Source organism: Malus domestica, chromosome 07, assembly GCF_042453785.1.
Source record: "Malus domestica chromosome 07, GDT2T_hap1".
Lineage (NCBI taxonomy): Eukaryota > Viridiplantae > Streptophyta > Magnoliopsida > Rosales > Rosaceae > Malus > Malus domestica.
Genome location: NC_091667.1, coordinates 24,746,445 through 24,773,528, shown reverse-complemented (window position 1 = coordinate 24,773,528; position 27,084 = coordinate 24,746,445). Strand labels below are relative to the sequence as shown.

General features: G+C 37.4%; 2 protein-coding genes across 2 annotated transcripts; both read right to left on the bottom strand.

Annotated features, from left to right (window-relative positions):
• Positions 1 to 14,878: 14,878 nt before the first annotated feature.
• On the bottom strand, positions 14,879 to 15,311 carry LOC139197775 (trihydrophobin-like). Its single transcript, XM_070825738.1, has 2 exons — positions 15,043 to 15,311; positions 14,879 to 14,885 (listed from the first exon to the last, which is right to left on the bottom strand). The coding sequence occupies exons 1-2, from the start codon at positions 15,309 to 15,311 to the stop codon at positions 14,879 to 14,881; spliced, it is 276 nt and encodes a 91-aa protein (XP_070681839.1).
• A 3,420-nt stretch (positions 15,312 to 18,731) lies between these two features.
• LOC103423943 (uncharacterized) lies at positions 18,732 to 20,234 on the bottom strand. Its single transcript, XM_008362016.3, has one exon. It carries the CDS (start codon positions 20,232 to 20,234, stop codon positions 18,732 to 18,734), a length of 1,503 nt encoding a protein of 500 aa, XP_008360238.3.
• Between the last annotated feature and the right edge of the window lie 6,850 nt (positions 20,235 to 27,084).

Sequence of the window (27,084 nt, the reverse complement as noted above, 5' to 3'; positions counted from 1 at the left end):
CAACATTGTACCTGTATTAAAAGCTATAACTAAGGCAGTCCGATGTTGTGTTGACTATAGGAACATTAATGGAGCCATGCCTAAAGACAAATATCCCATGCCATGGCTGACTTATCTATTAGTGTAACTGCCAAACACAAAGTCTTGTCTTTCATGGATGGGAATGCTTGTTATAATCAGATAAAAATGGCTAAAAAATATATACATAAAACAACTTTTAGGTGCCTAGGACATGTAGGAGCATATGAATACTTAGTGATGCCCTTCGGGATCAAAAATGCCGGTGTAACCTATCAAAGAGCGATGAATGTAATTTTTGATGACTTGATTGGCCATAGCATGGAAGTATACATTGAAGACATCGTGGTGAAGTCTAAAACTAAAGAGCAGCACTTGGTAGACCTCAGACAAGCCTTAAAAAGAATGAAAATTCATAAAAGAGGTGTAGAGGTTGACAAGAACAAAGCATGGGCAATCATAAAATCACCTTTTTCCATCAATAAAGTACAATTGTAGAGGCTACTAGGAAAAATTAACTTCCTGAGGAGATTCATTGCTAACTTGGCAGGTAAGATTCAGCCACTAACTCCTCTGCTAAGATTGAAAGACATGGAAGAATTTGAGTGGCGCCCACCACACTAAGAGGCTTTCGACATAATAAAGACTTACTTAGCTTCCCTACCAGTGCTCATGCCACCTTAGAGGGAGAAGCCTTTAAAACTTTATATTTCTGCTTTTGAAAAGTCAATAGGAAGCTTGCTGGCCCAAAACAATGAAGGTGGGAGGGAACAAGAAATATACTACCTCGATAGAATCCTTACTAAGGTAGAGGCGAGATATACACCAGTGGAGAGGTTGTGTTTGGTTCTATATTTTACTGCTTGCAAACTAAGGCATTACATGTTGCCTTGCCACATCCACATCATCGCCAAGACAAATGTAATCAAATACATGCTGTCAAAACTAATGCTAACTGGGAGGATTGGAAAGTGGATTCTAGCACTTTTAGAGTTCAGATTTCAGTATGTGCCCCAGAGAGCGATCAAGGGACAAGCAATTGCAGACTTCTTGGCTGAACACCAAGAGTCTCAGGATAAGATTATCAACATCCCAGGAACTCTGGAGGTAGCCAGTATGTGTATCCTATCGAGCAAAGCCTTATCGAGCAGAGAATAATGGATCCAATAAGAGATAAAAAGAATAGCTAGTCTCTGGATCACTCATTGAAGACTATATTTTGATGGTTCTTGCACTCAAATTACCTTTGGAGTCGGATTGTTATTATTAATCCTAAGGGTGCTCATCATTATTATTCATTTCTCCTAGACTATCAAGAGACTACCAAAAATCGGGCAGAGTACGAAGCGCTGATAATTGGCCTGGAAATCTTAATAGATTTGGGGGCAATTGAAGTTGAAGTATTTGGTGATTCAGAGTTGGTGATCAATTAACTAAATGGAGAGTACAAGTGCAGACATATCACCATGACATGTTACTATTTGGCATCTACACAACTATTGAGCTATTGGGGCACTGAAATATCAATTAGCCATATCCTCAGTGAGTCAAACGTAATTGCTAATGAGATGGCACAGTTGGCTTCTAGAGCACAAATCCAAAAAGGGAAGTTTGAAGAGGATATAAAAGTTTAGAGAAGAAATCTCCCTTCAATCTTTGAAAGGGGATTTAGCTTAGAGGTGTTAACTGAAGAGGTGGAGATAGAAGATTGGAGGACACCTATTGTTCAGTATTTGAAAGATCCCCCATTTCCCACAAGTAAGAAGAATAGGTGACAAGCAACTAAGTATGTTTTATAGGAGGGAAATCTATTGAGGAAGACCCCAGATGTACTTTTGTTGAAGTGCTTAGGTCAGGAAAAATCAATAAGAGTAAGGGCTGAAGTACATGAAGGAATCTATGGGGCACACTAAGATGAGATGGTTGCTTAGAAGATACAGCTATTTCTGGCCCGAGATAAAAAAAGACTGCAAGGCTTAAGCCCGAGGATGTGAAGAATGTCAAAGATATGGACCTCTCCAACATGTGCCCTCAGTGCCCTTGAATCCCGTGGTCAAGCCTTGGCCCTTTCGAGGATGGGCAATGGACTTCATCGGGCAAATTCATCCCGCTTCTAGCAAAGGAACATTCATAATTATGGCAATAGAGTACTTCACCAAATGGGTAGAAGCTTCAACAGTGAAGACCATAACCTCAACTGCGGTCAAGAAATTCATCGAGATCAAGATCTTACACATATATGGGGTGCCCGAGACAATTGTTATAGACCACGGGTTATCTTTTATTTCAAAGAAAGTAGAAGAATTTGCAAGTAAGTTCAAGATTAAGATGATCCAATCTAGTCATTACTACCCCCAGTCAAATGGTCAAGCAGAAGCCAGCAACAAGATCTTGGTAAACATTATTAAAAGAATGGTGACTGAGAGTCCAAAAAAATGGCATGAGAAATTAAGAGACATTTTGTGGGCTTACAGGACTTCCAAGAGCGCAGGAACTGGAACAACTCCTTATGCCTTAACTTTCGAGCAAGATGTTATATTCCCCATGGATATTAATGTGAGTTCTGTTAGGATTCAAAATAAATTTGGGTTGTACAGTGAAGAATATATTCAAGCTATGTGTCAAGGAGTTGAAGATCTAGATGTAGCCCTAATCGAAGCTCTAGATAAAATTCAAGAGGGGAAGAAAGTTGTTGCCCAAGCATACAATAAAAATGTGAAGTTGAAGAACTTAGAGAAATGAGAGTTAGTGTGGAAGACAATTCTGCCTTTAGGAGTTCAAGTTAGAGGCTTTGGGAAGTGGAGTCCGACTTGGGAACGTCCATTCATTATCAACCAAGTACTAGACAAAGGGGGATATTACTTGGTAGATTTGGAAGGAAGCTTACAGAGGTATCCAGTTAATGCTAAGTTTTTTGAAGAAATATCACCCAACATTGTGGGATGTTAGAGATTGCTACATTGAAGAAGTATAAACGTTGCGAGTGGTCTAAAGTCAGCTTATTTGCCCATTGTAGTTAAGTTTTAGAGAGGAAATGCAAGATCAAATGGATTGAAGAAGTCATTTTCATTTCATTAAATGTTGAAGTTACATAATAGTCAGCAATAGTTTTACATCCTTGGTTAAAATAGCTATCCTAGGATGGCTAACTGAGCTTCAGCATCTTCAACTTCAACATTTACTTCCTTGACTGCTTCAATCTTCTAGTAAGGTTGTTTCGTACTAACGGTTATTCCTCCAACCTCTTAATCGCAGAAGACACCTCTGTAATCCTTGCTTTATAGAAGAGCATTCTTCCACAAGTCCTACCAAAGTCTTCGACATTGTTGTGGTAGTTGATCCCGAAGCATACACCTACGATGATGAAGTAATCAAGAAAGCAGAAGCTATGGGGAAGTCTGGGCTTATGGATACCTGTGCAAGGGAAGATAGCTTTATATTCACAAAAGGAATCTATTGGTGCGATTAAAACTGCCCGGCTACTCCTCAATGCAATAGAAGTCTTGAAATAGAAGCTGGAAGCAGTGCACCTTTCTGAGGATATTATAAAAATTGATTTCTCCTTGGGCATATTGTTTTTAACAATAATTCAGACCTAAAAAAGCCCATGTAGGTCCCAAGGAATGCACTCATCCCTCATTGAAGAAGAGTTCAGTGTGCAGGCTTACCCGAGAGCGATGAAAGCCATTGAGAAGACGACACATGGTGGAAATTCCCTCGTCAGTCTCGTAGAGAGATTGGGTTCATGCAGCTTTAGTTGCCATTGAGCAAAGTTGAAGGAGACTGAGAAAGCAAAGAGGATTTTCTGGAAATTATGAAGGTTCTAAGAATTTTGGGAAATTCTAGGAATTCAAAGGCTTGGAATGGCTATGGTATTCTGTTGAGGGGTTTAGGGAAAGATTATATAGTAAGTAGCCAATTAATGGTGGAGTTCATGGGTTAGTGCAAAAGTTTTAGATAACCAACGGTTGCTTTAAATGGCGTAAGTTCTGAGCAAAAACGTGCGACGACTATTCAATCATTATTTATGCCTCAGTTTGCAGGCTAAAAAATGATTGAATGGGGCACTATTTGGGTTAATATTTGAGCCTTGGGCTGCAAGTATGTGGAAGCCCAAAGATGTTGAATAAAATAAGACTTGCCCGAAGCCCAGCATCAAGCCTAAAGACAAGTTGGTGCCTTTCCATTAATGCATAGGCCATGTGCCTATGATTTAAAATGTTAAGTGATGGGGTCTAACTCACAATCAGCCAAAAAGCACATTTCAGTGACAACACAAATAAAAGGCTGATGATTCAATACCCTTTAAGTGCTTTTGGGCAAAAACAAAGTCAATGCAGTCGGGCTAATCTGCCTATAAAATGAGGAAGAGGCCCGAGAGACAAAGACACTCAACCAATCAAACAAACAAACATACAAACTCTGTTCTCAAGCTATATTTGCATCCAAAAGCTGTAATTAGCCTAGATTTCAATCCTTTTGAGGACCATTCCCTACAAAAGCCATTTTTGTCTAGTTTAAAGCCCTGCTATCACCCCTAGTGGCGTAGTATTGATTCCCTTGTGTAAACTTGCCTACCGTCCATCACTTTTTAGCGAATAAACCCTGTGAACTCAAAAGAGAAGTGATTGCAAGAAGTTCAACCTTACCCGACAAGGTGAAATTTTGCTCAAAGCTCTTTGTTTGTTTTATAAGTTAATAGATCTACTGCTTAATGTCTTCTCCAGCATGTATTCAAGTCATTCCCATCAATTTTCCAATTATAAGAGTTCTATTTGCATCCAGATTTGGTTAGTTTAAGGGACATGCTATCATTAATATCAATCAAAAACCAAGTAAATGACTTAAGGGGATCTGGACTCCCTTTATTCGAACATACAAGACTATGAACTAAAAGTCCTTGTTCGCAAGGCAAGAAAAAGAACTTAAAGTGGACTTAACTTATCCACAACAATCCTTTGATAACAAGAAGTCCGAGTAACTTGAGGCGCAAGTAATTGACTAAACACAATCTTGTTCTACATCTACTATACCGAGATAGCAGTGGCACGCCTAGCACTTGGTTAGTTTTGATTGTGAGCCTCAAGGCCTACACCTAAGGCCCCACAAAGGCACCTTTCAAAACTAACTTTATCCTTTTATTGTAGCACATCAGCAAACAAGAGCCTGACTACACATCCAAAGTGCTAATCCCTTGGGGAGCAGTGTTGAGAGCCAATAAGCCCTATCCAGAGAAATCTTCGCCCGAACAAAAATCTTTCATAAAAATTTATTGAATACGTAGCGGAAATAGAATAGTACACAAATTAATTCATAACAAAAGCTACTAACAAAATAATAATTATATTGTAACAATTCTTTCGAATGCATGATATCTATATAGACACACACTAAGGAGATGCATGGATGTACTCACTCCTTTCTAATCTCGTCAACATATACCTAAGGCACCCAAGCATGCACGTCCCATATCATGCTTATACCACTTGGCCAGCCGAATACCTTAGAATCTGAGTTAACTCCCATTCATCCCTTAGTCTAATTTTTGTAATTAAACTCTCAATTTCCACTTTATTGAATAGGCACTTCCCTCGACGCCTAATTGTATATTCAAGCCCTTCACCCGACGCCTGACATATACAATATTTCATTATTTTATAATCAACCAATTTGAATACTCAAGCCCTGCACCATACGCCTGAGATATTCAAGGTTCAATATTTTATATTCAAGGCAAACTTCAACCCTTGAATATCCTCACAACGCAAACACTTTACAAACTCAACACAACTCTTTTTTATTTTTTATTTTTTATTTTTTGCATGAATGTTTATGTATATGTCATGTTCACATAGATATCAATACTCACATTTTCTTTAACAAGCATGTTAGCGTCAACATAAATCAAATTGATTAGTAACAAGAGTAATATAATCATAATATTAACAAAATAATAATCTTTAATGTAAATGATAAGCAATATGTTACCATTTCTTCATTTTGTCAATCCTCCTTTTCCATTATGTTTCTATTTAATAACTCAGTGTTTAAATGGTTTGCTCAACTCAAATTTATTGCAATTAGACAAAGGAACACAGAGATTTAAGTGGTCCACCAATTTGGCTACGTCCACTAGGGTTGCATATGCATTAATGTTTTCACTATGTAAGAGAGATTTACAAAAAAAAAAAAAAAAAAAAAATACAATGAAGATGCCCTATAGCCTTTACATAAGGTAAAAGAAAAGGATGGTGGGGATAGTGGTCTATGAAGAAGAGGATGTTTTGTTTCTTTTTCCCCGTGTGTTGTTGTTGGTGGTGTGTGTTGATTCTTCCCCCGTTTCCCTCCTCTCTCTGCTTTTATGGATGAAGAGATGGAATCCCCCATTAAGCCTTAAGGACACGTTTCACTTAGTGTTGCAACACTTGGACATTTTGTAATTGGAAGCAATGATTCCCATGCATGTGGACAAATACTCAAAAGCCACGTTCAAAGTCTAAGGATTATGAATCCCACCTCTTCAATTTTGGAGGGGATGAATCATTACCAAACATTTAACTCTTAGATTCCTAATGATTACAAACTTGCTAACTCACTCTTATTTGGTAAAAACATCAAGCCAAACTCATCATAATCTCATTCTCCAATTCAAACTAAAAATATCTCTAATTACATATGAACATAAAATAATACTAGCTAGTTTTTGAAATAATTTGTAGCAAAAAGGATTTTACATTGAAACTATTTTACATATTGCAAGTAGGTTCTTGCATAAAATAAATATAATAAAATCATTATGTAAAAAAATAATTACCCACACACACACACACACATACACACACACATACACACACACACACACACACACACACACACACACTGACACACACACACATATATATATATATATATATATATATATATATATATATAACCATTTTTAAAAAAAGGGGGTATTGCATTCTACCCTCCTTAAAATAAATCTCATCCTCGAGATTTGTAAGACCTTAATTGTAACGATCCGAAATTTTTATTTGGAAGCTAAATTCGGTGATAGGCCAAAATAAAGTCATGGTTAATCTCTATGCTATTAACCATAATAAATTTCTTTCCTTAAAGAAATCAAGTACAATAATAAATTTGGTTATGTTATGGCTGCATCTAACCTTCGCGTTAGACTGCCTAAGTATCCTACGAAGAGATCAAGCCATTCGTAGTTTACAAATTCAATTTCTAACTCATTTCCAAAATCATTCAAGTGACTAACAATCACTAACTAAATTCAAACAAGCGATTCATACCAATTTCATATCAAATATAGATTCAGAATATCGAATTTAGCTTAGAAAGGCAGTGCCGGCTCATTGTCCACGCGCAGGGCTGGCGGTTTCCGGCGAACGGAAACTCTAAATTCTGACGAACTCTAAGAATTACCAAATTTTACAGGGTTATAGAGTTCAATGAGAGGAACAACTTTCATACCTGGGCTGAAGTCCAATTCGACGTGTAAACACCTGAAATTAGCCTCTATCCGTGCAGAACCCTAGAATTTGGTGGTTTCAATTCGACATCAAAACGAACTCTAACGCCCCACCCAATGCATGGGCTTTGTTCCTGAGGTTGAGGGAAGTGTATTAGTGGTGATGGCTGCCTGAGTTAGCTTCAGATTTGGTGAATCTCCACCTAAACCAGTCGCACCCACCATAAGGTTCCTTGTGAAATCGAACCTCATTTCGTTTATTTTAGGGTGAAAATGGGAGAGGGATCGATGGAGATTTACATAAGGATTAATATAGCACTGGCCTCGTCATTTACGGTGGCCGAAATCAGGAGTTACAGCTGGGTCGGGTCGGCGGGTTGAAAGGGACCCGGGTTCAGCTTGTTCCTCATTTTCTTTCTTTCTTTCTTTCTTTCTTTTGTTTTTTTTTTCTTCTTGCCTCCTCTTTTTCCTAATTGGGCTACAACCCTCATTTCTCTCATTTTCTTTCTTTCCTCTCCCATCACAATATGACACGTGGCACTCACACAACTGCTCCAGCAAATCTGGAGCCTTCCAGATTCAAGGCAAATAACCATTTTGCCCCTACCTTCGTTCGTTTCTAATTTATTCGTTTTAACTTCGTTTCACAAACGGTTTTCACCTCGCGCTCGTGGGATCAAGCTCTATCCAAATATGCCAAGAAATACGTCAAAGCTTATAAGAATAAAATACATCCTCATAAAATTACGTTTAATCAAAGAGGGGCATTTTTGTCATTTCACTTTCCGATAAAAATTTCCACATAATCATATATCTTAAATTTTTTCAGGGTATTACATTAATCCTTGTATAAGTAAGATAAACAAATCTAAAAAACATAGTTAAATATATAACAAAAACATTAGTAAAGTAGTTAGTTAGAGTGGTTGCCGACTACCCTTCCATTTCAAGTGGATTACAATTCTCCAATTTAGGCATTCCAACTCTAGCATAACACCTCTATAATGAACTTGATAGGAAAACGAAATTAGTCTTTAAATTGAAAATCACTTAATAATGAAATCAGTGTAGGAAAATTGATGGTTATACAAATCGGAAATGTAACTCACCAATCACCTATATTCTCATCACACATCTTTTAGAATTTTATAACTCATCACATAGTCCAAAACTATGTAGGAATGAGAATTTCACTTCGCAATGCCCTTTTTCTTTCTTTTTCCTTTGTGAGTAGAAATGAATTACATCCGAATTCGCTTCACCATCAAAATTATATATGAATTCACTAAAAATAAAATATTGCTTCGAATAAATTGCAACAATACTAGTTTTATAAAAGCATCAAACAATTAAGCATGCTGAAATATAAGAACTTCATTGAAAAACTCAACTTTTTCTTAAACAAAACTCAAATTCCAAAAGAAACACATACACATATATATTTCTGTCGTTACTATCTGGGCTCTGACCCTCCTCTTAGTAACCTAAAATTATCATCAGTTCATTGTCCTAGTAGCATATTAATACAAGCCCAGACCCATAATCTAGATAACAAAAACTACTCGTTCATTCATTAATCTAATGACTCCAATGCCACTTTCTCTATATAAAAATCAAAACGTAATTAGTCCAAAATCATAAATTATAAAATTTAAGCTAATTTGACAAACATAGTAATCATCACAAGTTTAGAGTATCTAATCCCTAAGCTCTGATACCATTTTGTCACGCCCGACCCGCGAATAAAGACTATTCACGAGCTAGGATGTGAGTTGTTTATACCATATTTAGGGCCTCGTATTTAGATCTCGTACAAATACTTAAGGGACTTAAATGTAATTATGTGATAAAGAAATGGGCAAATATGTAATAAGTGAGGAGTCCTTATTCTATAAAAGGACCCCTCACCCTCACAATTAGAGGAGGCCAACTCTTAGGTCTGAAACCCTCTTACATCCTCTCTCATATTACAGAGGTTCTCTCCCTCACCTCTCAGATAAATACAATCTCAGTGTGGACGTAGCCCAAACCTTAGGGTGAACCACGATACATCTTGTGTTATTTACATTACATGCAGATTCACGGTCGGATTTACGTTGTTCCAAGACTTCTGGTTTTGTGCATCAACATTTGACGCCGTCTGTGGGAAACGATATGAAAAGTTATGTCGGTTCTCTTTCATTTTTTCACATCTACTGTGAATCTGCAAAAACCCACAAACCTCACTGGATTTTTCTAGAAAAAAACATTCACTGAGCTCTAAAACTCATCCCTTAAACACTCCTCAGATCTTTCTCTCTCTCTAAGAATAGCATAGACTCCATATTCCCTGCTCCTCCTCAAACGCCTATCTCGCTGTTCCCCAGAACCCAAAACCTTCACTCCTGCCATTTGCTTTCTATCCTCTCCCCTTCCCCTCCATTCTTCTCACAACCCAAAACACTTAATCATGGCAGAGAGTGTAGGCTTCCTCAGTCCCTGGCTCTGCTCATATCCTTCTCTGTCCATGACAATTGGCTCAATCCTAGAAGCCATAGCAACTTAGCAAAACTGGCATGCGCCGAGAGATCTCCAGTTCTGCTCTCCGCCCTGCTCCGAGAGATCTCCAATTCTTCGACCACCAAAATGATTAAAACGGAGCGTTTAACAATGTTGATGTCGGAGGTCGAAGACCAAATGGAAGAGAATTTGAATTCAGATTTGAAACTGATGAAGCGCAAAGCGACAGCAATGGAGATCTCGTGCAGGAGAATAGCAGCTCGGACGTGGCCGACACTCACGATCAACTCGTCTAGATGGTCATGGAGCTCAAATTGCAGAACAAAATCCTGAAGTCTCAGTTCGAAGGATTTCAGGATTCTCAATCGCCGGAGCCGAGCGAGAAAGAAGGCAGCGAATCGGATGAGGTGAAACAGCTGCGTCAAATGATTGAATCGTTGAATGTGGAGCTTCTGGAAGAAAAGCAAACGCGAGCTGAGGCAGAAGTGGCTCTGAAGCATCTTCAAGAATCGCACTCAGAAGCAGATTCTATTTCGTCCCTCACACCCACGACGACGTTGGCTGATTAAAGACCGTTGATCAGTATTATGTTGGCTCCAACAATTCCATCCAGGGAGCTTGCGTGTAAAATGTGATGGATTCTTTGGTTCCTGCTTTGCTGGCTGACAAGAATCGCAAATTCATTTATGTCGAACATGCATTCTTCCAGCGGTGGTGGAGAGGTCAGAGTGACTCTGTCCAAAGTATAGTCAAGCAGCTAGTCACCTCGGGTCAATTAGAGCATTGTCCAGGCTTACTTGTTGGGAGCAGAAGTTGGATTTGACTCACTTTTCTTCGGGTGAATAAATTACTAGGACAGGGCTAAGCGCAAAATCGAGAAAACTTTAAATTTGTTTGGCGGGGTTCGAAGAGTCTCAGTACAACTGCTCAGGGCAATCTTTTCTCTAGCAAAACACGGGTCAAGGATTACAGTGGCAATTAAAAGCTTAAAGCCATATGGTCTCCAAGGCCATAGAACATGGGTGGACAAAGAATGAGCGGGGAGATCAAAAGCAAAGCAGAAAAGAAAAGAGAAAAGAAAAGAAAACAGAGAGAAAAGTAGAAAGAAAAGGAATCAAGTGAACTGAGAAAAACGAAAGCAAAAGCAAAGTAGAAAACAAAAGCAAAAACAAAAGAAGAAAGCAAAAGAGAAAGCAAAAGTAAGGAATAAACACCCCACCAGAATGATGTGATTTACTTTTTTGGTTTTTGTATGATGTAATTTATTTTTCTTATCTTTCAGAGACATCTGTATAAACCCCATCAGAGGGTAAAAAAAATAAAAATTAAAAAAAAATTAAGAAAAAGGGCAAAGCCTTAAATAAATGGGCTGGAATGTTATGTAGAGGGCGAAGACCCATAAACCCAAAATAGCTCTAACCAGGTGATCAAAAGTACGCCCAGTACTCCACAATTATTCGGCAACCTGCCGTTATTACCACCAACCAGGTGATGAAATGTACAACCCGTACTCTAATATCATTTGGCAACTAGCCATTCATGCCACCAACCAGGTGATGAAATGTACAACCTGTACTCTCATTCATGTCACCAACCAGGTGATCAAAAGTACGTCCAGTACTTCGAAATTATACATGAGCACTACTCATGTCAATCATACATAAACATTCATGAGCATTACTCATGTCAATTATACATAAATATTCATGAGCATCACTCATGTCAACATCCATGAGCATCACTCATGTCAATCAACATAAACATTCATAAGCATCACTCATGTCAATCAGCTTCAAAAGCTTCATTTACGAAAGCTCTAGCTTTAAAAGCTTCATTTACAAAATCTCTAGCTTCAAAAGCTTCATTTACAGAGCTCCAGCTTCAAAGCTTCACTTGCAAAGCTTTACTTACAAAGCTTTACTTACAAAGCTTCAGTGCAAGGTATACAAATACCGCCTCCAAACAACCGCCACTTCAGCCCATACATGGATTCAATTTAAAGTCTCCAGCCAACAGAGTCTATTGACCGAAGACTTGGGGGACTACATTATGTACCATATAGTGGGCCTCAACTAAGCCTCATGAAAATACTTGGGGGACTTAGCCCATTATCTATGTACTGAGGAGCGAGCCCTTATTCTATAATAGCGACTCCCTCACTTTCATTAGAGAGCACTCATGAAAAATAATTGGGGGACTTAGCCCATTATCTATGTACTGAGGAGCGAGCCCTTATTCTATAAAAGGGACTCCCTCACTTTCATTAGAGAACACTCATGAAAAATACTTGGGGGACTTAGCCCATCACTTATGTATTGAGGAGCGAGCCCTTATTTTATAAAAGAGACTCCCTCACCTTCGTTAGAGAGCATCGCCGCCAGTTGAGGAACTGCCTCGCCGCAAGCATCACTCCTAACCAATCATTTATGTATTGAGGAGTGAGCCCTTATTCTATAAAAGGGACTCCCTTACCATCACTAGAGAGCATCAACTCTAGCCCATCATCCATGTATTGAGAAGTGAGCCCTTATTCTATAAAAGGGACTCATTCACCTTCAAATGCCACAAACCGTGCCAACCAAGACAACATAAGCCACGAGCCGAGCAGCCTCGCAAAGTGTGCTACTTCTAGTTGAGCATCATTTCAGATTGAACACCGCCTCATATCGAGCATCAGTTCAAGACAACATCTAGTTACTTCGACCCACACATGGACTGAATTTCAAGTCTCTAGCCAAAAGACTCTCTTGACTGAAGACTTGGGGACTACAGTTTATACCATATTTAGGGTCTCGTATTTAGACCTCGTATAAATACTCGGGGGACTTAAATGTAATTATGTAATAAAGGAAAGGGCAAATATGTAATAAGTGATGAGTCCTTATTCTATAAAAGGACCCCTCGCCCTCATAATTGGGGGAGGCCAATTCCTAAGGCTCCTCACCCCCTCAAGCTCTCACTCTCAAAGCCTCTCAGATTCAATACAGAGGCTCTCTCTCTCCCCTCAGAAATACAATATCAATGTGGACATAGCCCAAACCTTGGGCTGAACCACGATACATCTTATGTTATTTACATTTCATGCAGATTTACAGTCGGATTTATGTTGTGCCAAGACCTCCGGTTTTGTGCATCAACATGAGTCATATCTTAGCTATAGAAATAAATTCTACAACCAAGATATGGTGAAAAAAAAAAATTATAACGATTACACCATACGTTAACAAAATCTTTCATAAAAAATTATCGAATACGCAGCGGAAATAGAATAGTACACAAATTAATTCACAACAAAAACTACCAACAAAATAATAATTATATTGTAACAATTCTTTCAAATGCATGAAATATATATTTACACACACACACACACACTAGGGAGATGCATGGATGTACTCACTCCCTTCTAATCCCGTCAACACATACTTAAGGCACCCAAGCCTGCACGTCTCATACCATGTTTATACCACTTGGCTCCGAATACGTTAGAATATGAGTTAACTCCATGTTCATCCCTTAACCTCATTTTTGTAATTAAACTCTCAATTTCCACTTTATTAAACAGACACTTCCCCCAACGCCCAATTGTATATTCAAGCCCTTCCCCCGACACCTGACATATACAAGATTTCATTATTTTATAATCAACCAATTTGTATACTCAAGCCCTGCATCCTATGTCTGACATATACAAGGTTCATTATTTTATATTCCAGGCAAACTTCAGCCCTTGAATATCCTCACAACGCAAATACTTTACAAACTCAACACAACTCTTTTTTTTTATTTATTTATTGTTTTTTTGCATGAATGTTTATGTATATGTCATGTTCACATAGATATCAATACTCACATTTTCTTTAACAAGCCTGTAAGCTTCAACATAAATCAAATTGATTAGTAACAAGAGTAATATAATCATAATATTAACAAAATAATAATCTTTAATGTAAATGATAAGCAATATATTACCATTTCTTCATTTTGTCGATCCTCCTTTTCCATTATGTTTCTTTTAATAACTTAGTGTTTAAATGGTTTGCTCAACTCAAATTTATTGCAATTAGACAAAGGAACATGGAGATTTAAGTGGTTCACCAATTTGGCTACATCCACTAGGGTTGCATATGCATTAATGTTTTCACTATGTAAGAGAGATTTACAAAAAAAAAAAAAAAAAAAAAAAAAAAACAATGACGATGGTCTAACATAAGGTAAAAGAAAAGGATGGTGGGGAGAGTGGTCAATGAAGAAGAGGAGGTTTTGTTTCTTTTTCCCCGTGTGTTGAGTATGTGTTGATTCTTCCCCAGTTTCCCTCCTCCCTCTACTTTTATGGATGAAGAAATGGAATCCTCCATTAAGCCTTAAGGACATGTTTCACTTTGTGTTGCAACACTTGGACATCTTGTAAGTGGAAACAATCATTCCCATGCATGTGGACAAATACTCAAGGCCACGTTCAAAGTCTAAGGATTATGAATCCCACCTCTCCAATTTTGCAGGGGATGAATCATCACCAAACATTTAACTCTTAGATGCCTAATGATTACAAACTTGCCAACTCACTCTTATTTGGTAAAAATATCAAGCCAAACTCATCAATATCTCCTTCTCCAATTCAAACTAAAATATCTCTTATTACATATGAACATAAAATAATAGTAGCTAGTTTTTGAAATAATTTGTAGCAAAAAGGATTTTACATTGAAACTATTTTACATATTGCAAGTAAGTTCTTGCATAAAATAAATCTAATAAAAATCATTACGTAAAAAAATAATTACCCACATACACACACAGACACACATACATATATAACCATTTTTTTAAATACGGGGTATTCTAAGACAACAGCTTTTAAAAGCAGCACGTAGGTTGCTTTTAAAAGCTGCTTTAATAAAAAGCAGAGTTAGGTCTTTAATAAATATTTTCAATTGTTGTATACCTTCATTAATTTTTTAAGTGACATTATTTAGCTTTCCACACATATATTTTATTCTTTAGAGAAAAAGTAAATGCTAATACCGACCACTACAAATACTAACCTTATACCATCACTGCCATTACAACCACCATATTTGCCACCACCACCGCCATAACCACAACCTCCACCACTGTCACTACTACCACCATTGTCACCACCATCATTACCTCCATTGCTACCATTCTTGCCACCACCACTACCACCACTGATGCTGTCATCGCCACCACCACCACCACCATTGATGCTGTCATCGTCACCACCACCACCATGCACCATTACCACAACCGCCATCATTGCCACCATAACCACAACTGCCATTACCACCATCATTGCCGCCACTACCAGTGCTACCACCGCCCTACCACCATTGTTACCTCTCCACCCCCAACCAACACATCCCACTATTAGCATCACACCACACCTTCACCGCAGCCACCACCACCAGCACTACCACCACTGCTTTCGTCACCCCGACTCCTACTATTATGTCTATTTGTTATTGTATACAATTATATCACTCTTACATTAAATTTTACTAAACGCTTTTACGTTGTTTTTTATACTCACAACACTTTTAAAATTTAGTTAGCCAACCATCATTAGCTTTATTTTACAGTTGATTATTCTTAAAGTACAGTAAAATCAATTTTATAAAAAAACACAACAATTCCAAACTGACCCTTAATCATAAAATAATCCCATAGATCGAGGAAACAAATCAAAACCCTAATGTACCAAAATAAATCATACGCCACATACCTTTGCAATCTGCATCCAACAGCTGGGACCCAAAAAGTCACAAGAAACTTCATCGATTGGCTTTTCTTCACGATGCGTGATAATGCTAGAGGACTAAAGGCTTTATCATAAATTGTTAATACAACACAGACGTCCTTATGCACCATCCAGCTCTGAGAATGCAGTACTTTGTGATGAACTTCAACTTTCTACTATTAATTTACTCAAAATCTTTATAATTAAAGAGCATTTTGAGTGAGAGAAAGGTGAAACACACACTTATGAATGATTTGATTTTAATAAACATATATATCATCACCAAAGTATGCATACTTCATGTGCTCCACGTGTAAATCACAGTCATTTAGTTTAATAAAAAATTGGTACAAAAGCTAGGTGGTGTTCTTTAAAGTACAAACACCAGAGACTTGCTAGTTGCTACCAAGTCAGAATCATTGTGTAATTTGATCTTTCTGCAAATCTGGAATTATCTATTTTGGTTCGACATCGTGAACGCACAATAGATAAACAAAGCCTCAAACTCTCAAGCCAAGCAACTAAATACAATGTACAATATTTAAAAAAAAAAGAAATACCTAAATAAATTAATAAGTTACTAATTAATCGATAAGTTGATAAATTATTAATTTGTTAGTATGTTATCTCAATTCCATCTCAGTTAGGGTTGTTCGAAATTATTTATATTATTTTTTTATAGGTAAACTGATGACTCGTTAAAAGGACTAGAGGATGCACTATATTAACAATTGCTCTCCAAATGTTGTCCACACAAAAACTTTCCATAGGGACAATGCGTATTGAAGGGACGAGCAAGTTTCTTTATGTTGGGTTTTTCCAGCCTATGATTAGTTGTCCTAAGTCTATTGGGAATTAATAGTCTTAGAGGATTAAATTGTTTTCCCAATTGGAGTTGCTTTCCCAATTGGAGTTGTTTACCCAATTGGAGTTAGTTTCCCAATTGGAGTAGGTTTTATAACTAGTTTCCAATTAAGATTAATAATCCTTATTCAAGAAGACATTTATTATGTCTATATAAAGGGGCTATTGTACTAGTTTTAGAAGGGGTGAGCAAAACAATAAATTGTATACCACTCAAGGGATTTGAGTGAGAGAATATTGTAAAGTGTGTGCGAGAGAAAAGAAAAGAGATAGTGTATTTCTTGTTCTTGTTCTTTCAGGTTTTTCGTCAAGTCCTAGTTCTAGAGATTTGGCAAGATTATTGGTTGTACTCATTATTGATATAATGAAAGATTGTTGTTGCTGTCCCGTTGACGTAGGCACATATTGCTGAACCACGTAAATTCTTGGTGTTATTTATCTTGGTTATTTGTTTTTCGATTTCCGGAATTTGTTCTTGTTTTTCCCATTCTTAAACGTGATATTCTCAACAAGTGGTATCAGAGCCTGGTTCGGCTGATATCCGTTTAGAATGGAAGGTTCAATTATGATGAAACTCACTCGCTCCAACTGGGTTACGTGGAAATCAAGAGGAGGACATGCTTTACTGAAGGTGTTAAGATCAAGCCAACAAGTATGTATGATGCTGATTGGACCAAGATGAAGATAAGCGATGTTTTCTGGCAAAGAAGTCTATAACTGCCTTTGCCAATGACGATGGGTGTTGCGATCAGGGGGAGCCTGGTCAAGAGAAATCTAATCAAGAGGGTCTTGGTTAATGAGTAGTTCGATCAAGGAGAGCTTGGTTATGGGTAATTCGATCAGGGGGAGTCTGGTCATGAAAAGTTCGATCAATGGGAGTTTGGTCAAGAGGAGCAATCCTATTATGGTATACCTTCCTCATGGTCTGGAGGGGGAGATTGTTGGGTTTTTTCCAGCCCATGATTAGTTGTCCTAAGTCTATTGGGAATTAATAGTCTTAGAGGATTAAATTGTTTTCCCAATTGGAGTTGCTTTCCCAATTGGAGTTGTTTACCCAATTGAAGTTAGTTTCCCAATTGGAGTAGGTTTTATAACTAGTTTCCAATTATGATTAATAATCCTTATTGAAGAAGACTTTTATTATGTCTATATAAAGGGGCTATTGTACTAGTTTTAGAAAGGGGAAGCAAAACAATAAATTGTATACCACTCAAAGGATTTGAGTGAGAGAATATTGTAAAGTGTGCGAGAGAAAAGAAAAGAGATAGTGTATTTCTTGTTCTTGTTCTTTCAGGTTTTTCGTCAAGTCCTAGTTCTAGAGATTTGGCAAGATTATTGATTGTACTCATTATTGATATAGTGAAAGATTGTTGTTGCTGTCCCGTCGACGTAGGCACATATTGCTGAACCACGTAAATTCTTGGTGTTATTTATCTTGGTTATTTGTTTTTTGATTTCCGGAATTTGTTCTTGTTTTTCCCATTCTTAAACGTGATATTCTCAACACTTTATCATTATGGTTTTGTCTGTAATTTGTTTCCCGCGATTGTATTCAGGAAGCAAATCTTTTGGCACAATTTATACTTTGGCTTTTTATTTTCGCGTTTGGATTTTGGATAGAACTTTCGGCGAGGGGCGGCTGGTTTAGATCTGTTGTATTTATATTCTCTGTTCTCTCCTTATCCATTCCTTCTGGTTATTTATGCAAAATTGGCAGGGACGAAGCTATTAAATCAAGAACATAAACAAAATTGGTACTCTGACATGAAATTACAAACGAAACAAAGTCTAGTTGGTCACACTTCTACTTACAATATATAGTGAAAATGTGCGAATACACACACACACATCGTTGATAATGGAAGCTATGAACCAATATTAATTCCACACTCATGAGGACCACATTGACACCAAATTTTCAGCACTGAAAATAAACCTAAGCAATTAAAGTGACATACAAAATCGCTCAGATAAATCTTCTTTTCGTGACTTATTTCTTGATTTGTGTCATTTCCTTGATTTTATTGGAAATTAACAAACTACATGCAAAATAAAAATCACAAAAAAAATAGACGAAGAACAATAAAAAGTTCTGTTGCAGTAAGTGGAATATCATGAAAGCTTTTCTTCTGTGGACTCGAACTTGAAATCAAAGGTATTCACACCATTATAAACTCCATCGTCTATGTTGCTGGTAATTATTTCCCCACTCGTACGAGTGTCGCGCTGGGTGTAAGAGAAGGGAACATCGCATGAAGCCTCAGCTGCTACAAACCTCACCATTACCTTAGTCATTGCTGGCACAACATACTTATAAAAAGCATCCTTTACACTACTTGTGACTGTCTCAGTTTCTCCAAATTGGACTGCTCCAGTAAATCCAATGGTCAACTTTTTATCATCTGCAATTACTGGAACTTCGGTGTGGGTGCTGCTCTTGAGGCCGCACAACTTCAAAATCGACGAGACACTGGAGTAATTCCAAGTACTGTTCCTAGTTTCTATATAGGAAAACTTCAATTCCATAGGGTAAGATTCATTAGAATGGTTAACGAGTTCACCCATGGCTAAATTGACAACGTTTTGGTTGTAAATCCTTGCACGGTCGAGATGGAGAGTAATATTACTGATATCTCTCCTTAAGGGAAAAACCTCTTCCACCTCCAAGTATGCCTCTTTGTCGATAGTGGAGACGTTTGCATTAAGACCGCTTGTAATTGTGCTAGTGGTAAATCTCTTGCAAAACTTCTTGTTCTGCATGTTGCGGAGGGCAATGGCACTGTCGCCTACTTTGATGGGCCAAAACAATGTGTGGGAATCGTCGTTGGTAGAGTCATCTGAGTCGGCGCATATCCAGTCATCCTCGGTGAGCCTCCAGAATTTTCCTGAGGAATCGGACTTTATGCGAACGGTGCCATCAGCATTGGTGAAGACCTCGTTTCCTGCCGATGGATCTTCAATGTCAGTGGATTCGAACTGCAGCAAACTTGGGTATTGGTCGATCAGGCGGGCACCGAGGTAGTGACCATTAGCACCCTTAAACGCCACATGCTTGGGAAGTATCTTGACTAGCACCAACGATTCCCAGTCAATGACTATGAACACATCCATAAACCTCTGGCTAGGAGATTCCCCATACGTGTACATGAAACCCCAGTATTTGTCATTCGGATCGTTTTGCACCAAGGCCAAGTACTTTCCATTGTGGGCATGGCGGAATCGGAGTACTATAGAATTAGCACTTCTGGAATCATCAACTGGGAGGCCATCATCATCTTCGTAGACAGGCTCGAACAAGGTACATGAGAACTTGGATTTGTCTTCCTCTGGTTCATCAGCACCAGCAACAATCTGAGTATAACCACAAGCAGGCATCACCCAGTATTTATTGTTGTAGCAGCATCTAATGTGTACTAGTCCCTCATTCCCAATACTCTTTGCCTTCTCCACTTCAAATTTTGTGTGTTCGCTCCCTGCTTCCTCTTCTGTGAAATTAATATACCTTGCAGCCGGCATGATTCGCTTCAGATTCTCATCTGCATCTATAGTATTGAAACGTAAGTATTTGTTGTTGTAGTTCGACTTGAGCACCACAAACTTTGGCAATGTTGGCATTTTAATTCTCTCCTCGCGAGGTTGTGATGGTCAAGTCGATCTCAATCTCCCACAACTCATCTTTAACTTAAGCATGATAATTTATCAAATATAGCAAAAAATTAATTTTTAATTTTAAAAATGTCAGTTTCTATAAAAAAAAATTCATAAATATTCAAAATCTCACATAAATAGACACAAATACCCTCAATTTTTATGAATAACTAATTGTTAGACTTAAAGACTTCTTGCGCTATAATCTCTAACTAAAAATTTATCTGTTTTTTTTTCTCTTTCTTTTCCAAACAAAGAGCAAACGTTTTTCTCAATTTTATTTTAGTAAATAATCAAGGAAACCTTTCTTTCTCACAGGGTTCCAAAAAAACACCTAGGCATCTTATAAAAGTGAACTATCAGAGTAAAGAAATAAAAGTAATGCACTTTTAATTGTCTGAAATTTAAAGGATTTTACGTACAATCAAAAGCAACAATAAAATGATAAAAGGAAATATTTATTCATTACACCCCAATTTAAAAAGAGTTATACGTGGAACGGGATTCCTAAAAGTTTGTTTACAATGGTCATTTAAACCACATTTTGAACATTCCCTAGTTGAGTTTTTTCCTCCACATGATGGGATCATATAGTGCTACGGTCTAGTGATATATATATATATATACTCTCTTGATCCAGATTGATCAAGAGAATGCCAATATTAAAATACCTCGAACCATTAGGTGGTCAGAAATCAATCTCCCTTCAGATTGGTGTCTGATAAACGAGAGTCGGCCAGTAGCCATCCAAAATAGTCTAGTTAATTTAGACAATGTAGAACAGTACTTTGACGGTACGGTTAAAATTAATTTTGATCGTCCTGCTAGAAAATCCTGTGATTCTAATCGATCACTTAAATCCTTTACTTCCAATAGGAATTCTTTCTCTGGATCTATGCCAACCGATAGGCAAGGTCGAGACCAAGAATTAATCAATTCCCTAGCTAATAGGAAATTAAAATCAGTAGATACAGGCTCATCTGTCACCCAACAAGAATTAATAAATGACCTTTTAAATTTCAAACTCCAATCACTTGAGACAAACGCTCAAGTAGTCCAGCCTACCTATCATACCCCATCCATTCCTCCTAAGGAAGAACAAACATCCCCAACTGCTTCTGATTTTGATGCAGAACCAGTTCATCACCAACTATTGGTTTTAACCAGACAAGAACCTTTTAAGTATGATCGTAAGAAACTCTGTAGAGACATCGAAGCCTTAGACAATGTCCCTCGACGAAACATCTTCAGAAGTAAATATACTACTGAAGAGAAATTAGAAATCCATAAGGCATGGAAAGACTTCATGCAGACCAATAGACTTGAAATCTTTTTCTTCGACTTCGTAGAAAAACATTATGAGACTGAAAACCAAGTAAAGGTAATCACCAAAGAAAATTGGGTTAAAGAAGACAAGACAGTTGTCTCCTCCAGTCACCCTCCACAAGAAACTATACTTATTAGTACTGCGAATACGCAGGTCCCAGCCTCACCGTTCAAACTTCCGAAGGAAGATGCAGGTGTCAAACCTGTTATTGAACAAAACAATTTTACCAACCAAAGCCTACATATCATAGGAAAACAGTTGGATAAAATAGAAACCAAGGTTGACAATTTGTCAAATAAACCGCCTAGTAAAGAAATACCTTTAACTAGTTTTAGAGAGTCACCCTCTTTAAAAACTTCAACATCTATTAAGATAGAACAAATGCTTCATAAGCTAGAAAAGGACAAATCAGTTCGTGTGATTAATAACCCACATGATTCTGAAACACCTTCCTCAATTCCAGATTCAGAAGATGAAAGTATTGATTCCATCATCCAAATGGAGCAAGCATTTCAGAGTCTTGAATTAAAACGTCTTAACACTAAAAAGATTAACCCTACATCCTTAACCAAGAACTGGTATCCCAGGCCAACACCTCCTGATCTTCAATTCGAAGAAAGGAATTTCCAATCCCAATTCACTGTCTCATCTGATAAACTCTATGAATGGAATATAGATGGTTTGTCGGAACAAGAGTTATTAAACAAACTCCAACACATCTCCATGGTAGCAAATAGCTATATCACTAATCATGACCTTGGTCAGACTCAAATTGTTGATATCCTTGTCTCTGGATTCACGGGAATGCTTCATTCCTGGTGGGAAAAACACCTCACTGATGACTCCAGAAATCTAATAAGAAACGCAGTAAAACAAGATGAAGAAGGAATACCTATCTTCGATGAACATCTAGGACGTGGTGTCCCAGATGCAGTCAATACCTTACTTTATACAATCATACAACATTTTATAGGAATCCCTTCCAACATTACATCTAGAATCCATGACCAACTAAGCAACTTAAGATGTCCAACCCTAAGTGATTTTAGATGGTATAAAGATGTATTTATGTCAAGAGTTATGCTTAGAGATGATAGTAATCAACCATTTTGGAAAGAAAAATTTATAAATGGATTACCAAACCTTTTTGCACACAAAATAAGGAATACCTTAATTAACGAAGATGGTATTATACCATATAATGATCTTACTTATGGACATATCATAAGTACTATCCAAAAAGAAGGCCTAAAAATGTGCATAGATATGAAGATATCTAGACAAGCACAATCTGAAAAGGCAATAGCCAAATATGAATTAGGAACCTTTTGTGAGCAATATGGGTTACCACCCATAGCTCCCTCCAATCTTAAAAAGAGATCAACTACCTTCAATAGATCTAAGATCTCTAAGCCACGGACCAACTACTCCAAGTATCACCAAGGCAAGTATGCCAAACCAAACCCATTTTATGAAAACCCCAAACAGAAAAGATGGAAATGAAAGAGAAAATCCTCTGGAAAATTCCATTCTAAAGACAATAGTCATAAGGGAAAATGCTACAAATGTGGCAAAGAAGGCCACTATGCCAATAAATGTAAAGTTAAGAAGACCATAAGTCAGTTGAAGATTTCTGAGGAAGAAAAGCTTCAACTTATCCAAGCCCTAGAACTCCAAAATACCGGCAGTAGCCATTCATCTGAAGATGATCTAGGTTCCACCTCTTCATCCTCATATCAATCTGCCTCTAGTAATCACTCTACCCCAAACATCAAGCTCGGATGTCCTGATGCTTGTTGTAAGAATATATCAGTACTAACTAAACAAGAAAAACAAGAAGAATTACTCTTAGAACTAATAAGCAATGTTGAAGACGTTGAACTCAAAAGGTTCTACCTCAAAAAGCTTAAGAACTTAGTTTCTCAAGAAGAAGTAGGCACTAGCCAATCTCAAATTCAAAAACCACAAATCTCTCTTAGTTCTACTCTAGCAAAGTTTAGTAAGCCTAAGAAAGAAATTACGGTCAATGACCTCCAAAAAGAAATTAATCAGATAAAAGAAGAAATTAAACTTCTAAAAACTGATAATCACGAGATTCGTACACAACTCACTAAAACCAATACTCCTCCAAATGAAGAACTATTCAGTTCCTCTTCTTCCAGTAGTCACCATGAGTCAGAATCTGATTCACATTCAGAACGCTTAGTTCTGAATCTTCTTCACAAAATTAGAATCCAAAAATGGTATTCTAAAGTAACAATAATAATTGAAGACTTTCGTTTCGAAACAATCGCATTGATTGATTCAGGAGCAGACTTGAATTGTATTCAAGAAGGTCTGATTCCCACTCGGTATTTCCACAAATCCAAGGAAATCCTTAGTGCTGCTAATGAATCTCCAATGGAAATCAAGTATGAACTTCCTAAGGCGCATGTTTGCCAAGATGAAGTTTGTTTCAAAACACCTTTTGTTCTAATTAAAAACTTATCTGACCCTGTCATACTAGGACTACCCTTTATAGCACTCCTCTATCCTTTTAAGACACATCATAATAGGATTACCTCAAAGGTCTTAGGACAGAAAGTCACTTTTGAGTTCTGCCTGGAAACAGACCTCAAAAAACTTAGGCATCTCCAGAAGGATAGCACTTCGCGATCCTTAAACATAATCTCTAATAAGACTAAACATCTTCAATCCTTGAAAGATGATATTCATCACAAAAGAACTGAAGAACAACTCAAACAAGAGATTATATCTCAAAAAATCCTTAAATTTGAAGAACAACTTGTTAAAGAAGTATGTTCTGATATTCCCAATGCCTTTTGGCACCGCAAACAACATATCGTTAAATTACCTTATATCAAGGAATTTAATGAGTCAAAAATCCCTACTAAGGCCAGACCTATTCAAATGAGTCAAGAAGTAATGGATTTCTGTAAGGCAGAAATACAAGATCTTCTTAATAAAGGAATTATCCGTAATAGCAAGTCACCTTGGTCGTGTCCTGCATTTTATGTTCAGAAAAGTGCATAACTTGAAAGGGGATCTCCCCGATTAGTTATTAACTACAAACCTTTAAATGAAGTTTTGGAATGGATTAGATATCCAATTCCCAACAAAAGAGATTTAATAAAAAGGCTTAGTAAAGCAACTATTTTCTCAAAGTTTGATATGAAATCAGGTTTTTGGCAAATCCAAATTCATGAATCTGACAAATATAAAACTGCTTTTGTAACGCCTTTCGGCCATTATGAATGGAATGTTATGCCCTTTGGTTTGAAAAATGCACCATCTGAATTCCAGAATATTATGAATGAGATTTTTAATCAGTATAGTCATTTTACGATTGTTTACATTGATGATGTTCTTATTTACTCCAGATCAATAGATGAACACTAGAAACATTTACATTTGTTTGCTAGAATCATTAGATCAAATGGATTGGTTGTGTCAGCCCCTAAGATTAAATTATTTCAACTTAAGATTAGATTCTTAGGTTATAATATCTATAGATCTACCATCCAACCAATTGACCGTGTTATCCAATTTGCAGATAAATTTCCAGATCAGATTACTGAAAAACCCCAGCTTCAAAGATTCTTAGGTTCTTTGAATTATGTTTCTGAATTTTATCCACATTTGCGTCAGCAATGTAAACCTTTGTTTGATCGCCTTAAGGAGAATCCTCCTGCCTGGTCTACCATTCATACTTCTATTGTCAAACAGATCAAGAATTATGTTAAGACTTTGCCCTGTCTTGGCATTCCAACTCCCAACTCTTTTAAGATTGTTGAAACTGACGCCTCTGACGTTGGTTATGGAGGTATCCTCAAACAGCAAACTTCCTCCGGATCACCTGAACAAATTGTTCGTTTTCATTCAGGTGTATGGAATCCTGCTCAAACTAATTATAGTACTATTAAAAAAGAAATACTATCTATAGTTTTATGCATTAGTAAATTTCAAGATGATTTATTAAATCAAAAATTTCTCGTTAGAGTTGATTGCAAATCTGCAAAACATGTTTTACAAAAGGATGTTCAAAATATTGCATCAAAACAGATTTTTGCACGATGGCAAGCCATATTATCAATCTTTGATTTTGAAATCGAATACATTAAAGGCAACCATAACTGCATTCCAGATTTCCTAACCAGAGAATTTTTGCAGGGGAAGAATGTCTAACAAAAACACAGCTTCTCCACAAGGCAGTAGCCAACAAAGGAGGCTTCCTGCCTCATTACCACCACTAAAACAGGAACCTATTCCCGGTTCCTCGGCCTTAGCCATTACCAATAGATTTACTCCATTAGGATCAACTCTAGGAAGTATCCGACCAAATTACCAAACAGCGTTAGTAAACCAGTATGATCCTTTCTCCTCTACTTACAGGCAATCGCCATCTCCCTCAGTAAGTTATACTAAAACATCTCCCTACATTATTAAACCCTCCAAAGAGTATCTCTTCAGTATCCCATTTAATTTCAAACATCTGAAAACACCTGAGGTCATAACCAAAAAGATGTTTCCACCCAATTCCCATTTTCAGCCAAGTGAGTTTCACAAAACCCTCAAGTACTATACTACTATTCTCAATGAGACTTCTTCTATCACCATAAAACCTATCTTTGATAAAACCTCTGGCAATCAAAACAGAATCCTGTATCATTCCCTTACCATCAATAAATTCTTATTAGAATCCGAATGGCAAGTACCTCTTTTTCAGCCCAAACCTTTTAAAAGCAGTAGCTTTCCCAGTCACTCAAACCATTATACCTATTTTGATTACATTCAAGCTTGGACTAACATCTTCTTACACCAATCCGAAGATTTTAGTCATTCATGGTTTATAACCTTTGATCGTAGTTTCAGATTGAATTTTCCTGCATGGTTTCCCAGATGGTGGTCAGAACATGGCCTTATCTCTGACCTCATGCCAGATGAATTCAAGCAAGTCTTATCAGGCACTTTCCAGAAGAAGTTCGATAGAACACGTTTTGATGAAGGAATCCCTTTGTTCGCCCTGTTCATGGCAAAATACAAGGTCCCCTGGATCCTCCGTTGGAACTACGAGATTGAATCCAATCAAGTCTTTCGACAGAGAATGATTAAATGGTGGGACAAGTTCAACTACCAGAAGATCATTGAAGTTGTGCTCAAGGACTTCCCCATGGGTTCTAATCCAGTACCTGCAGTAGCAGCTCCTACAGCTTCAGCTTTACCAGAACCAACCAAGGAAGAAATCGATTCATTATCGGACATTAGTCCTTCTTCCTCTCTCAAGGGCCAAACGAAGTCATCCAAATCTTCGAGCAGTTCGAAGAAAAAGAAATCATCAAAGCTCAAGGCTCTTGCCAAAATTCTCATGAAGGAACTGCAAGAAGAAAATGAAGATGGTTCGGACTCCGACGACTCTTCGGATGCTTCATCACAGTGCGCAGTAGCCACACAAGGAAATATCTTCCCACCTGATTCTCAGGACCCATACGA